Here is a 15,448-nt window from a genome sequence, read left to right on the forward strand (position 1 = left end):
TAAGGCTGAGAAAAGGGTCTCAAAATATTTGAAAAGACTTGGGTAATCGTATCTACCAGGAGGGCATGTAGATAGGCACAATACCTATCTTATCACAACAGTGATTAAGAGTTCATACAGAGATTAAAGATGCTGTGTACAAAGTGTAAGCAGGAGGACTATATAACTTCATGTTATTCTGAAAAGTGAGGGCTTGTACTTGTGTGTTCAAGACTTGCGTGTTCTGTATTTCTAAAATCATGATACAGGATAAGAGATAAGTAAGTGAGAGATTAGTAAACTGGAGAATTACTTCTATAAATAAGTCTCTGATACAATGAGCAGCAAGGTGCCATTGTTGATTCAGTGCTAACATGGATTTAATCAGCGTTTGAACAGCCATTTGGAGAATCTATACTCAGTTAATGGTGATCCCACCTGCCCCAAGGATGTTATTAGGACTTCTGGGTGCACATTGATGGTTCTCTGTGAGGCAGCAATTGGAGCGAGCCTCAGTTTCTTCGAATAGATTGTGGGATAATATCCCATAGGTCTCAGGAAATTCTGAGAAGCATTAACAAGCATTGATTTAGCTGGATGCTGCCTGCCAAGTGGGGGTGTGAGTAGTAGCAAGCTATAGCCAGCTTTTTCCAGTGATGCCAGCTAGAGCAAGTTAAACATGACCAAACACAAGTTAGAGGGTTGGAGATGTGGAAGAGAGTGGCCATAAGCAACATCCAAGGGACAGCCTAATTAAACTGCTCTAAAAAGGTCCTTTTACGTTTGCATAATCAAATGCCACTCTCTACTGTTCTCCCTTGATGTACATCTCTGAAAGGCTGTGACAGTGTGTGATGGTAAGGAACGAGTTCCTAAGTTGTTTGTCTGATCAAGAGAAGCGGGTAGCTGGGATAGCTCCTGTAGGGTTGTGTTGAAATCCTGCTGGAAAGCAGGCTCGGGATTCCTGCAGTGCTAGCTGCAACAGGGAGGTAGATAAATTATTGTTACAACTTTGCCTTCCTAGTGCCTGAATGTTTGAACCTCTTTTTACTGGAAGCATTGAGCATCTTAGGCTGCCATAACCTAAAGCTGCAAAGAGGGTATGTTTCCAGGTCACACCATACTGGTGGTAATGCAGCTGGATGTTCCCAGTTTGCACCAGGTGAAAATAATTCTCTCAGATTTTGCTGAAAAGAAACAGCAACAACGGATTGAAAACCAAGACTACTAAATGTATTTTTGATCTATATTTATCATACATGATTTGTTCTGTGTATTTTACACTCATATGCTAGCCATGCATTACGGCTTCTGTAGTTAATGGGGTTATGAAACCTTACTACAGCACTCTTTGATCTGCTTGGAGGATGCTGCTGTTTGCAGCAGAACCAGCAAGTCACAGTATCACTCAGCCCTAATTTAGGGTAGTCTCTTTGGTTTTGGGTTTTGGGAGTTCTTGTTCCCTTTGGCCAGTCTGGGTCAGCTGTCCTGGCTGTGCTCTCCCAGCTTCTTGTGCACCTGGCAGGGCGTGAGAAGCTGCAAAGTCCTTGACTTAGTGTGGACACTACAACTACCTAGCAACGACTGAAAACATTAGTGTGTTATCAACATTATTCTCATGCTAAATCCAAAACACAGCACTGTACCAGCTACCAGAAAGAAAATTAACTCTTATCTCAGCCAAAACCAGAACATAAGTATTACTGTAGAATTAGACGCTATATCAAGAGGTTATTCACTGTATCAAAACTTGCTGATAGTTCCTGCCTGGGAATTTGAGTACAGTTCAAGTTAAGCCATATAGATCCATAGCAAGTATGTCAACTTTTTTCCCAAATCCTGAACCACTTTTGGTTTGTGAATTTAATTTATATAAGCCATTCTTATTTAAATTTCACCGAACTGTAAGAACTTGTGCCTAACTTCCACTTTGGATTTTAAAATCCCAGTTTGTATGCAATATTCAGTATTAAAAGATAATATCACAGTTTCTTTCAGCAGACAAAGCCACTGATAAACCAACTGGTGAGGGGTTCTGTTCAGGATCTAAACTGAAATACAAGCTTGACTGTAAAGGTTTTCCTTTAGAGACTTCTGCTTCTCCCTTTATAATTTGTGATCTATATCATTTTATATGTATAACAAACCTAGGAGCCCTAGCTATTTCCTTGGCCCATACTACCTGTAGCATCTGCACCCTTGTCCCAAGCTGAGCAATTATTTCAGTAATCCTCTGGCTCCTCTGTTTATCCTTCTTGGCTTCTGTGATTAGCCTGGCATGACTGAGTCTGGTTAAAATAACCTCTTGGCATTTGACCTTTTCTTCAGGACTTCTTGACGGATTTGGTGATGTCTGAGGTAGATCGTTGCGGGGAGCATGATGTCTTGATCTTCAGGGAGAACACACTTGCTACCAAAGCTATTGAGGAATACCTAAAGCTGGTAGGGCAGAAGTATCTTCATGATGCACTAGGTAAGAAAGTGCCTGGTTGTCACCTGTTTGCATTGCAAGGGCTAATCCTGAACTGTCTGCAACACGACTGAAGCCTCATGCACCAAGGAATGTGGGATGGGAAGGATCTGCCTCAGCACGGAGCACAGGTGTCAAGTGTTCAGATAGCAAAATACATGCGGTCTTACTCTTGGTGCCCTGCTTTCACACAGAGAAAGATGCTCTTTGGTGCCTGCAGGAGTAGCACCTAAGGAAAGGCAAACTTGATTTGATATAGCCGAGTCCCTCTTAAAGTTTGTATCAGCACATTATGTTTTTCTGGATAACTTTTGTGTCTCTAGTTGTGATGAAGAGGTATAATACTGCAATTTGATTTGTGTCTGGTTGACACCCAGAGTTCTCATCCACAAGTGCATATTGCTGGGGTGTCTCCAGTCAGTCTTTCACTTGCCATTGTAGTTAACAACAAATGTTAGCTATGGTGTTAACAAGTGTTAAGGGTGTGATGCGCTTAGGTTGAATGTGGGTTGTACACAGAAACTCATTTCCACGTGCTTCAGCTGCAACTGCTGGTAATGCTGGCACATTCCAGAGTGACCCTTGGACTTGCTCAGCCCTTACCTTTGCCACAGAGCAATTAATTCATAAACATTCGTGTTAACCTTTTAAACTGGTACCTTGCCCCAACAAAGATCCTTAGACAAACATGGCCGGAGGGAGTGGGGCTGCAGGGCTACTGAGCAGCAGCACAGGGCAAGAGATAAAGATGCAGACTGTCTAGGGAGCCTCCTGCCTGTGTTTATCCTAAGTGCTCTTTATTCACCACCTCATTAAAACTGCCTGGTCAACCTGTGATGTCCTCCATTCCCTCCGTGGGGTCTTAATGTCCACGGTTATGTGCTGGGGTGGATTCTAATAATTGTATTATTGTCCCCTCTCCACCAAAAGGTTCTGATCTAGTCATCAGCCACTGCCTTGGGAATTACTGTCAACGCAACTAATATTGCAATAAAGAGGGCCAAAACGTGCATGTTCTCTTCCGAAGAAACTCACAGCCTCGTTACAGTTAGCTTTTTGTGACCTCCACACAATCTTTCTTACTCAAGATTGCACAATGAGCCACCCATCCCCCTGTTGTTTCTTGGATGAAGAAAGCTTTGGAAATTGATACAAGAGAAACAAGCTCAGACCAAAGCCAAGTCCCACACCACATCCTTTCACAAAAAAAAAAAAAAAAACCAAAAAAATGCAGCAGCTTGCTTTCCCAGCAGTCTCGCTTGTCCTCAGCAATCTCAGACGCTGGCAAGTCATCAAGGAGATAGTTGGGTAAATTAGTGCTCCAAGGGTCAGTATAGTCACATCTGTGATTATATATATATGCTTTTCGGCCATTTCTTAAGCGTAATGAGCCTGTTCTGGAAGTCTTACTCTCCTGGGTGGAACCGCTGAGCGTGTCACAGTTGTAGGCTGTCGCCTAGTATGGGGAAATGAGCAGCATGTTGCTTTGTAATATGCTTTTCAGCAGATTGACTGATCAGCTGTGGGGCCAGTATATTACATTTGACTGTGAGCCCCTTAATGTACAGTAATTACATAAAAATATTTTAAAATTAATGACTTCTAATACATCATTTAGAGCATTGGTGCTGAGTGATAAGATTGTAAATCATAGATGTGAGAGGTGGAAAATCCCCCTTAGGTCATCCAGCTTGTCTGTAGCTCAGGGCAAGATCACTCATGACAATATACCCATCTAATTCGCTGTCAAGTTCTAAATGTCATTTTGCTCAGATGCCATGTTCTCTGAAAGGATTAACAACATTACACTTGGTGTTAGCCATTTAATACAACTGTAAGAGCATCTTAATATATGATTAAGGCAGGGTCTTGTGGCCCACAAAGAGTAAGTTTCAAATGTGTTTAAGGGAAAAAAATTATCCAGTAAGCAACAGTTAAAACAGAATTGGCTCAACAGAAGTGATGCCGAGAGTTTTGCAAATAAGAGATCTAGATGCCCTCAGCAGAAATTTTTTGGACTCAAAAAAAAAAAAAAAAGAAAAAAAGCTTAAGAAAATGTGCTGCCTGCTTTGCTTGCAAGAACACTGCTGACTTGAGATTCGGGGACGGGGGCTGGGAGGTGTTTAAGGGGTTTTATGAAAACAAAGACAAAAAACCAAAGCCCTTTTGCACAAACAAGCCTTGTGGCTTAGCTCGGAGCCAGAAAGATCATCTGAGGAGATGAACTTAAAAGACATTGCATCATTAAACGAATGAATGAAGAGTTTTTCCTAGTGAACAACAACAGTTTAAAAATCGCTCGGTGTGCTAGCATATATAGGAGGAAAACTAGTAGTTTGTTCCAATATGTCAAACAAAGGAAACTTCATCTGGTTTTGTATGTGTCCAGTTTCTTTTGTGATGCCATGAGAGAAAGATGACAGAAATGCAAAGGATTTTGAAAGGCGCAAGCTATAAAAATGTTGTAAGCTTTTGATAAAAGATGTTGAGAAAATTAGGAGTATCTAGCTAGCACTCGAGTATTACTCTTATTCAAGAGCAAGGTGACATTTTTAAAAATTTTAAAAAATGGTAAATTTAGAAATAATAAAAACAAATAGCATTGTCAAGTGCATTTTCTGGGGAAATTATGAAGACAAATAGCACAGCTTCATTCCTAAGACTGTGGATAATTTTATAGTTGATAATACAATTGGCATACAAAGTCACTTGTAGGCTATACAAATAGGCTATAATTGAAGTGTCTGCAGGGCTTATAAGCAAAGCCACCCTGTTATTGCACCTATATTTGGGGGCAGCGAGGGCACAGGAGGCTGAAGCATTAGAGCACCAGCCGTCTGATCTGGTATGGCAAGTGCTCTGTTCTGTAAGAGCTGGGAGGACTCGTGTCCCCAACATCTGGTGTCTGGAGGCTATTGCAGACACAGGGAGCAGAAGAGGCAGTTGCCAAGGAAAGGCATAAGCAGGATTTAAAGGTGTGTCAAGGAGGCTTTTCATGTAACTACCCTGGTTTGTCATCCTCTTCCCTTTGTCCAGGGGAGTTTATCAAGGCTTTGTATGAGTCAGATGAAAACTGTGAAGTGGATCCCAGCAAATGTTCATCCAGTGAATTAACAGATCATCAGAGCAACCTGAAAATGTGTTGTGAGCTGGCCTTCTGCAAGATTATCAATTCTTACTGGTGAGGCATCTCCCCTCCCCTTCTCCCCCATTAGGTCATTTGCATGGAGGGTGCCCATTCCTCCTCTGAAGATGAGAACACAGCAGCTGGACAGGGAAATAGCAGAGCCATCTATCTTCTGAGACTGCCTTCTTTTCCTTTCTTCACTACCTCCCTGTGTGTGACGCCACATTGCTCAAATTGAGGGGTTCCAGTCCCACACACCGTACCTGACAGGAGCTTCTGCTGAAATACTCTGCCAAGGGAACACATATTGAGCTGTGACTGAATAAAATGGGAACAAAGTGAGAAGATAACAGCTTAGCTTGAACTTGGAATAAAAAGCTGAAAGTTTTGATGTGTATAGAGAACTTTCAGACCCTTTGGATCTGGAGAATTGAACAGGAAATCACAGGGAGGAAATGTTGGCAGAGAGATTTCTATTAATCTCTGTTTCTGTGTAGTTGTGAAAGAAGGGCCTTTCTGCTTTAGAATGAAGCACATGCAAAATATTGAGAGAGTTTAACAAGTAAAATAAAAATTTCAGTTATGGAGATGAGTTCAGTTTGGTTTTAATATTCTAACATCCTGTTTGCTCCAGGGTTGCAATGGATAAGTACTACTTAGCTTGCAAATCAGTGTGTCTGAAAATGGCTTCACTTAACATATATGAACAAGGGATGTTTTAAAGACTACTTAAGTATCACCAGATTAAATGGGGAATCTAAGAATAGATGCCTAATGACATTTCCTAGCCTAGAGAGAGAAAAGGGAGGGGAAATAAAAAAAAAAAAAAATCCAGTGATGTTTTCTCACAGATAATTATTTTAGGTGATTGGTCACCAGTTCAAATTGTTGCATCTCATTGTCCATGTGATTTTATTTCCTGGTTTATTGTTGCATCTCATTGGCCGTGTGATTTTTATTTCCTGGTTTGTTGTTTTTCAGTGTGTTCCCTCGTGAGCTGAAGGAGGTGTTTGCATCTTGGAAGCAGCAGTGCCTCAGCAGGGGCAAGCAGGACATCAGTGAACGCCTGATCAGTGCCTCCCTCTTCCTTCGGTTCCTGTGCCCCGCTATCATGTCCCCCAGCCTCTTTAGCCTCATGCAGGAGTATCCTGATGACCGGACATCTCGCACACTCACGCTTATCGCTAAAGTCATTCAGAATCTCGCCAATTTTGCTAAGTAGGTGGTGGCAATAAAACCGAAATCTGTGCCTCTAGGGGTGCAAGTCACTGCAGGTTACTATGGAGCAAGGAGAGCCCTGTTTGGTAGTCATGTTTGCAGGCTGCTGATTCTCTGGCAAATTGAAGTCAGCTTTAGAAAAGGAGGAAACTTCTCACTTATATGTGAAAGCTGTTCCCCTTGAGACACCTCAGTGTTGAGCTAGATAAATTCTTTTCACATGCAGATTTGGGCTGTGTTGAATTCAGTAGAGGAGAGACAGTATAAAACCAAGAAGAGCCATGCATTAGCATGTCAGTGTGTATGCTATTTCAAAAGGAAAAAAACCCCTGTTCCCACCAAGGATCATGATTTTCCTCCTTTCTTCCTCCAAAATTCCCAGCTGAATGATACAAAGGGCATGGCATGTCTCTTACAGGGGAGGGGATGCAGAGAAGGGGACAAGAGAAAGGGTGTCTGTGAGATGGAGGGGGGAGAGATGCATTGAGCCCTGATCATAATATGAACAGTGAATTAGTAGTATTTAAATTAGTCCAAGAAAGCAGTGAATCTCTTAAATTGTCTGTTTGTTTTAATTCCAGACCAAATCTTCAGAAAGGCAGGTCTAAAGTTAAGCATTTAAGTAATTATCTGTAAGCACTTGTACTTTGTATTTTGTGTGGAGGTTATTGACTAGGTTCCCCCCCCCACCCCCTTTCTTGCAGGTTTGGTAATAAGGAGGAGTATATGGCCTTCATGAACGACTTTTTGGAACATGAGTGGGGAGGAATGAAGCGTTTTCTCCTGGAGATCTCTAATCCAGATACCATCTCGAACATGCCTGGATTTGAGGGCTACATCGACCTGGGCAGAGAGCTCTCAGTTTTGCATTCCCTCTTATGGGAGGTTGTGTCCCAACTTGATAAGGTAAAGCAGGCTGGAGGCCCAGGAGGGTGAATCTGGCGATTGTATCGTAGCAACAGTAAACACTAGGAAACATCAAGGGAGTAGCTGAAGCCTGCTTTGGGGAGAACTTATTCAACAGCTTTTGCGAGGAATGTTTGATAGTGGTGTTTCACAATTGTTCTTTCCGTGATTTCAGATCAGGGCCTAAAGCGAGGCATGCAAAGTGGCTGGTCTTCAGCAGTACTGCAAACACTTTGCAGAGCCTTAAGTAAGGACAGGTGTTAAATGGTGGAGAGGGCAGTGCTTAAAAGTAGAACTGGAATTCCCTGAGCAGACAGTCCTTACTCATAAGTGAGCTGGAAAAAGGGCAGGGTGTTTGGACAGAAAATGAAAATGTTGCAGCACCCTTTTTGATGCTAATGGCGGTGCTCTGCTGCACACCAGGCCCTACCCTGCCCAGCTCTGATGGAGTAATGTCGTGGCCAGGCAGAACTCTTCTCACTAAAGACCCGATGCAAAGCCTGCTGAGATGTTCTCATTTCTGTAGTCTTCAGGTTAGTTTTTAGTACACAAGAGGATGCCATGTGCAAACCTGGATCTGCTCTGAGGTTTGAGATGCTTACTGCCAACTATTGTGCTGAAGTTGTATGTGTTGTCCAGATTCTGTTCTGCTGATCACAGTAGACATCACCAACAATAAACATTGCTTCCATTTAGCTATAGGAGGAGAAGAGGCAGTAGTTTGCTCTTCCTTAGCTATGTGGCTTTGCAGGTTCCAAACCCTTGATAGCAAAGGTAGTTGATAAGATCCAGAAAAGCTGAACTGTGAGTCAGAAATTTTTTTTTTTTTTATTGCAAGTGCTTGGAACAGTTCCATATTTCAACTTTTAGAGGTGCATTATTTTGTCCATATTCCATTTATATTATTCTTTCTTTTGAAACTGGAGAGGTGAGGTGAATTGCAATGCACTCTTAATATTTTTATTCCATTAAGGTTTGCCAAAATAGTTATTTGTTGGGTATCTATTTTCTCACAGTACATTATTTAAAACAGAAAACAAAAAAAAACTGAGCTTGTTGCATCAGAGTAAATTGAAATGTCCTTGACTCAGAAAGGCAATATATATTAATCTTAGTTAATCTTAGTTTGATAACAATTTATGATCTTGTTTTTCCATTTCCCTCATACATTGCACAGTGTACACTCAAAATGTTGCAGGCAGCAAAGTCAGCTACAAAGATGGTTCAGCAGCCTCAGGAAAACAGGCAAAGCGAGCACTCAAAAGACCAGATCCTCCAGTTCTACATATTGGGGTAAACCCACCAGTGCAGGGATCACTGCCATCTTCCTCCAAGCTGGTCAGGCATCAGGTCAAGAGAAACCCAACTCCAGCCTTTAGAACTGCAAATGGATCTTGAGACTTGGTGTTAGTTACTGTGAGCTGCTCTCTGAATGCAACGGTCGTAAATGTTCCTTAGGCAGTGAGGAAAGGGAGGAGCCAGACCTGGATAAGCTGTAAGCAGATTTGCTTTGCCCTTTCTGTAGGTTAGATGTATGGATCTATCCTAACAGGCCCTTGGGAGCTGGTAATAGTGGTTTGCTAAAAAGAGAATTAAGGGGTAAAGTTACATTGCAATACTGCTTTACTGTAGGTAATGACTGGGAAATGATGAGAGAAGTCACCTCAGGGATTTTAATAAACACAAAAGTAGTGCTGTACGAAAGTGTGGGTAAAGAGACCTTTCTCTGGAGCCAAGCTGACTGAATACCTGCTTACAGGGGGAAAAAAAGGGTATCTTTGAAAAGAGCATTGTCTTTGTAGTGGAGTTTTACTTTCTTATAAACCTCCAGCACTTTCACCTTCTTCCTGCAGTCCCAAGAGCCCGAAGATGCCCCGTAGATGATATAACCAGCAGTGACCCAAAGTGGGGAGAAAGATAAAGAGCCTGAACGAGCAGCCTTCCTTGCTGGAAGGTCAGCTGCTCTTATCCTAGGCCTGGCCAACACTTGTAATTGAACAAGAAGCTACACATTTAATCCCAGGCTGATGTGATAATGTTGGGATGAGGATCACTGATGTTTTCATACAGTTATTTTTCACTTTTAGGTAGGGAAGAATGCCTTAATTTTTGATAACAGGGTGCTACAGAAGATGGCATCAGTGTAGGATGCCAAAAGCGAAAGGCTTATGAAATGAAAACCTTCCCTTTCCCCATCTACCTCAACCCTTGCAATTCTTTCATGATCCCCCTGAATGCCGCATCCCCTTGTCTGTTGGCATGCATTTCCTTTACCACGTGACACCCTCTGCCTGGAAAGTTCCCCCCACTAGCTGAATCTGTAGTCTTTGAATGTCCTTTAATGAGTAGATACCGTAGTTTTCACTTTGACCTCACCACCCTGGACTTAGTTTGCTTTGCATGATAGTTTTGCATTGGAATGGCAGTAGTTTTGTTTTATTGAGCATGATTTTTATTTTTGGGGGTCAATCCTAATTTCTTTTCTATTTCCTTTTCTTTCCTCAATGTCTGCTGCACCCCGTTTCGTCTCCTCCATCCATCTCGTCGCCGTGGTTACGCTGCTCCGTAACACTGCATTACGGTCCTGGCACACCCGCACACAACCACCCACCCTCCTTCCTTCCACCTCCACCCCTCCGCCTCTGTGCATCGTTATCAAAAAAAAACTGGCGGATGTCGCGGTGCTTGTTGTCCAATTAGGGTGAAAATTCCTTCCTACAGGCGACCGTGGCAAAACTGGGACCTCTTCCTCGTATTCTTGCTGATATCACCAAATCAATGACCAACCCTACGCCCATACAGCAGCAGCTGAGGCGTTTCACTGAGCACAGCTCTAGTCCCAACGTCAGTGGCAGTCTCTCCTCAGGGCTTCAGAAGATATTTGAGGACCCCACTGATGGGTATGTAACAGCCAGAGCTCAAGAAGATGTGGGATCAGGGGGTTGTTAAGCCTGTTAAGAGTTGAACGTGTCATCACCTGAACTGTCTGCCCAGGCCAGCTGTAGGAGTGGGGAACTTGGGCCTCTGTCATGGGGAATACGCAGTCCCAGTACAAGGGTGCACAGAGTGGCACTGGAGACCTGAAGCTTTTGACTTACCCAGGACTCAGACATGTCTCTGGGAGTTCAATGACATCAGCTGCTAAAAACCAGATTTGCAATTTATTGCCAGTCTGAGTGACCAGATGCATGTCAGCCATAGCGTTTCCTTCTGGTCAATGGGCCGCTTATTTACTGCTAACTGGGCTGTAAGTGGAACTTGTTACCAGTGGAATAGCAAAAATAGTTCCTCCTCTGTTTAGTGCAGCATTTCTCACACTGTAATAGCTGTTAATCTGAAGCAAAAAGCTGTGACGTGGCAGAACCGCCCAAGAACTTAGATACTGTGGTCTCTGAGTAGTTTCTGTGCTGTCAGGTATGAGGGACATTTTGTCACGTGGAAGTGTCAGCCCTCTAAGCTTACCTGTATATCTACAGGAGCCTTCATACAACTCCTGTTGAATTTTCAGACCCCCCCAATACATAATGCTGGCAAAGGGTTAAATGGGATCTAAACCGCACTGAAGTCTTGCTGGAGACAGAAGTGTCTAAGTAGGGAGGATTTGGTGGGAATGGTTTGCATTTCACCTGTGAAAAAATAAAGAAGAAGCACTTCTTGAATCAAATGTAATTCTCAAAGATAAGTGGTAATTAAGGAAGAGTGTGTTCTGACTTGAACACAAAGAGCTCATAAAAGGAAATCTGGTTCCTTGAAGCTTTTAGTTGGGGGGAGGTTAAATGAGGTAGAAAGACTTCTCTGGGACAGATCTCTCAGGGTCTTGGTTGCTTAAAAATTAACCAGATTCCTTTCCACTCCACAGTGACTTGCATAAGCTGAAGTCTCCAACCCAGGAAAACATAGATGGATATTTTAGGGGCAAGACCTTACTGTTGGTTCAGCAGGCATCCACCCAGAGCATGACTTACTCGGATAAGGATGAAAGGGAAAGCATCTTGCCCAATGGACGTAGCATCTCTCTCATGGACCTCCAGGATCCTCACACGGCTCACAGTGACCACGCTTCTGTTATGCACGATGTGCCTTTGCGCTTGGCCGGCAGCCAGCTCTCTATCACGCAGGTGGCGAACATCAAACAGCTGTGGGAAACTCAGAGCACGCCCCAGAGTGCTCCCCAGGTGAGAAGGCCTCTGCACCCGGCTTTGAACCAACAGGGCAGCCTCCAGCCTCTGTCGTTCCAGAACCCGGTTTACCATCTCAACAACCCAACCCCGCCGATGCCAAAGGCCTCTGTGGACTCCAGCCTGGAGAACCTGAGCACTGCCAGCTCCCGGAGCCGAAGCAACAGCGAAGACTTCAAACTTAGCGGACCTAGCAACAGCAGCATGGAGGACTTCACCAAGCGCAGCACGCAGAGCGAGGACTTCTCCCGGCGCCACACGGTCCCAGACAAACATGTCCCCATCGCGCTGCCCCGCCAGAACAGCAGCAGCCAAGCTCAGATCCGCAAAATGGACCAAGGTGGGCTGGGCGCCAGGGCCAAAGCACCGCAGTCCCTGCCGCACAGCACTTCCTTGCGGAGCACGGGCAGCATGTCGGGAGTGTCAGGGGCCATGGTGACTGAACCCATTCAGAATGGGAGCCGATCCCGGCAGCAGTCTTCATCCTCTAGAGAGAGCCCTGTCCCAAAGGTGAGGGCAATTCAGAGGCAACAAACGCAGCAGGTAAGGAAAGCCTTGTTCCAGGTGCTTTCTGCTTTGACATTTACCCAATTGCTGCATTGACCTTCAGCGCTCTTTGACCTTTGAGTTGAGTTGAATCAAGAGTACTGGCACTTAAGCAAGTGGCCAGTAGCAAGTGTAAGAACAGTCATGCTTGTTACCATTACAAGCTTGCAAGCCTATCTTTCCTATTATTTTTGGATGCTTTTGTACTAAATTTAAAAAAAAAAAAAGTATTGCATTTGCTAAGGTAGCAGCAAGCCTGCTGAAAGAAAGAAAACTTGAAAATTTCCCTGAATAAAAAAAAAATAGAAGCTTTGTTCCAAATAGTAGTTAAGATTGCCGTGTGAGAATTAGCCCTGTAGTGCTAATTTAAAAGCATAGCTACCTAAAAACAGAGACATAAACAAAGATAAAATATCATAGAATAAACTGCTGCCAAAATAATGAATAAGTACAGTTGTTTTAAGTGTGGAGAAATCTATATTTCGCCATGATGCAACAATCTATTGCTGGTCCCCAAATAAATACTGCTTTTTCATTAATCATCCCAAATGATGAATAATGCAAACACTTTCTGGCAAGGAGTGCTTCTATGTACCAACTCTTAATGCACTTTATCAGCCCTTCAGAGGCGACTGTAAATCAAGATTTTCCTGACAAAAAGCCAACATTCCTTTACCTTTAAAAAAAAAAAAGAATATTCCTGTTCTGATTTGCTGTGTATGAAAATCTTTTCCTAAATTAGTTTAATGTTAAAAAGAAAATAAGTATTTAAATGCTTGGCACTACAATGAAGGTAGAAAATGTCTCGATCTGCAGGTCAGAGGGAAGGAGATGGCTTTTCAGAGTGTCATATTAGTGCATACAGACTTATCAGCTGGGCAGGGTGAGGCTCTTGAAGGCAACACTTGCACTATTCCTCGGGGTTAAGTGTTTTCTTTTGTGGTCACTGTGAGGGTAAACATGCTCATGTTTGATTTACCTTACCTAGTAGTGAAGGAAATTTTTTAAGCTCCTGCTTTCCACAAGACCTTCTAGAAAGGATGCTGCTCCGCACATAGGCCTGAGTGAGGAATTTGACTCCAGAAAGTTGCAGCCCCTGAGGGTGACACTACACCATGCTGCCAGTGAAGCTACATCTGCAAGGAGCAGGAGGTCATGATCCTCCTTGCTGACGTAGCCCTGTTGGCAAAAGCGCTGGTGAAAAAATGGTTATGACAGGGGGAAGGGTTTTGGCTTGTAAGGTAAAGCTGGCAGAAGAACATAGTTGCCAGCGTGAGCTCCTGCTCTGCCAAAGGTTTTACCAGTTTCCCTGTTGGTGTAGCTTTTTGGCAAACTCCTGAATGTTACAGTCGAAAGGAGGAAAATCCGGATGATGCCTGGGAACCCAGGAGCAATCCGGGCTTCAAAACTACTTTGATACTTCAAGTTCATTAAAGTACAAGGAGATCAGAAACACTGAATCACAAAGCAAAGGCTATGATGCCAAGTTAGTAATACCAAAAAAAAGTAATTGCATGTTATTTGAAGTGCATATGTTTGTGTCCTCCTTTGGAGTGTGTTTTTTACATTTGGGCACAGAGGGTTGATATGTAAAGTATACTGACTACAACTAAGCCTAACACGGAGGGGGTAGGAAACCTTCAGGCCAGTAACAAGGCTAAATTTGAAGGATAAACTCCCTTTGCAGTTCTCAGGCATGCAGTGTGAACCTGTATTGTATCATCTGCTGAGTTTTATTGCATGGTTCTGTGCGGTGTCCTAGCCAAAGTCCCCAGGGAGCCGGTGCCTATCCTCTGGGCTTGTTATGGGAAGTGCCTACACAAATACACAAAGGCTTTACTTTGAAGGTGTTAGGATAAGGAGGACAAAGTACAGGTGGTGTGTCTCCAGTCTTTGTGCGTACACCTTGCATGGATAGTTTCTGCCCTGTGTGTGTTTACAAGAAACACTGGGTTAGCTGTTTGCAAACCCCTGGTTCTTCTCATCTTAAATTGCTGATTACCTGACTGTAAATCAGTTACATTTGCTTGTTTAGCATCAAAGTGACATCTCGGACTTCCCACTTCCCTCTTCTCCATTTACTTTTTACATTCAGCTTCACAGATGCCTGCGACTGTGACTGACTTCAGGGCAGTCTCCTTCCCCCCTCTTGTAGCTGATGTGAATCTACTTATTTTTCCACTCTACTTTCCATACTAATTGTTTTCACTGGATTCATTAGAGTACTTGTTCGTACTTTATTCAGAGAAATCAATTTGTTCTTTCCTTCCCCACACCCTTGAGAAATGTCTTGAAGTGTGCCAAATCAAGTGGCCAAAATTTTTTTGAGGCAAATTCCATTGCGTCCTTTTAATTGCAAATCATGTTGTGGAATTCTGTTCTTATTTAAAAAAGAAAAAGAGAAAAGAAAAAAGAGAAGTTGGGCATGTTCTTTCTGGGCATGTTCTTTCTGGGCATGCTTTGTGGGCGTTATAATTATTAGACTCTGTTCTCTACAAGTCCCATTTGTTTCTGAATATAGAGCTGGGCCCTTTGTTTGCTGGGAGAGGTCACTTTTTGCCTCCCATTTCCATTTAGTAGGTAGGTGGGAACAGAAATGTCAGTGCGTTCCTCTGGAAGGGAGGCAAAGAGGGGAATTAATACACATTACTAGCAGGCTTTTTCTTTTTTCCCCTTTATTAGAGTATAACTCATAACCCATTAGCATGTGAAGTGCTTGCCGTCCACTTGGTCTTTGTAGGCTTTCTGAGTTTGGCTGCTGAAAATACTCTGTCCTACAGCTTGCAAGGTTGTTTGGCAAGGTTTGCTGCTGATCAGCTATCTGTTACAAGGCTTGTGATGTAGTTTACAGTTACCCTTCTGCTATCTTAGTCTTTCGCAACTCCAGTGAACGGTGACGCTCTTCATCCATAGCTGTTCCTCATTCCTCTAGCAGCTCCTAGAACCACAGCACTTACCTCCAAGAACAGCCTGTTGGTGGCAGAGCCACACACAGTTCATAGTCTCCCTTGCTATGGCTGCCTC

General features: G+C 43.3%; 1 protein-coding gene across 10 annotated transcripts in view; it reads left to right on the forward strand.

The window, feature by feature from the left end:
• Positions 1–15,448, forward strand: part of RASAL2 (RAS protein activator like 2) — a 186,899-nt gene that overhangs the window by 157,925 nt on the left and 13,526 nt on the right. For 7 of the 10 annotated variants that reach the window (XM_054833245.1, XM_054833246.1, XM_054833248.1 and 4 more), the window contains 6 exons: positions 2,308–2,452; positions 5,486–5,630; positions 6,558–6,794; positions 7,499–7,700; positions 10,401–10,600; positions 11,560–12,421. In XM_054833245.1, the coding sequence (XP_054689220.1) occupies positions 2,308–2,452; positions 5,486–5,630; positions 6,558–6,794; positions 7,499–7,700; positions 10,401–10,600; positions 11,560–12,421 (1,791 nt within the window). The remainder of the gene's footprint in view (positions 1–2,307; positions 2,453–5,485; positions 5,631–6,557; positions 6,795–7,498; positions 7,701–10,400; positions 10,601–11,559; positions 12,422–15,448) is intronic. The other 3 variants (XM_054833247.1, XM_054833243.1, XM_054833244.1) reach the window with 1 other exon arrangement.

The sequence above is a fragment of the Grus americana genome, chromosome 8 (genome assembly GCF_028858705.1).
Source record: "Grus americana isolate bGruAme1 chromosome 8, bGruAme1.mat, whole genome shotgun sequence".
Classification (NCBI taxonomy): Eukaryota; Metazoa; Chordata; class Aves; order Gruiformes; family Gruidae; genus Grus; species Grus americana.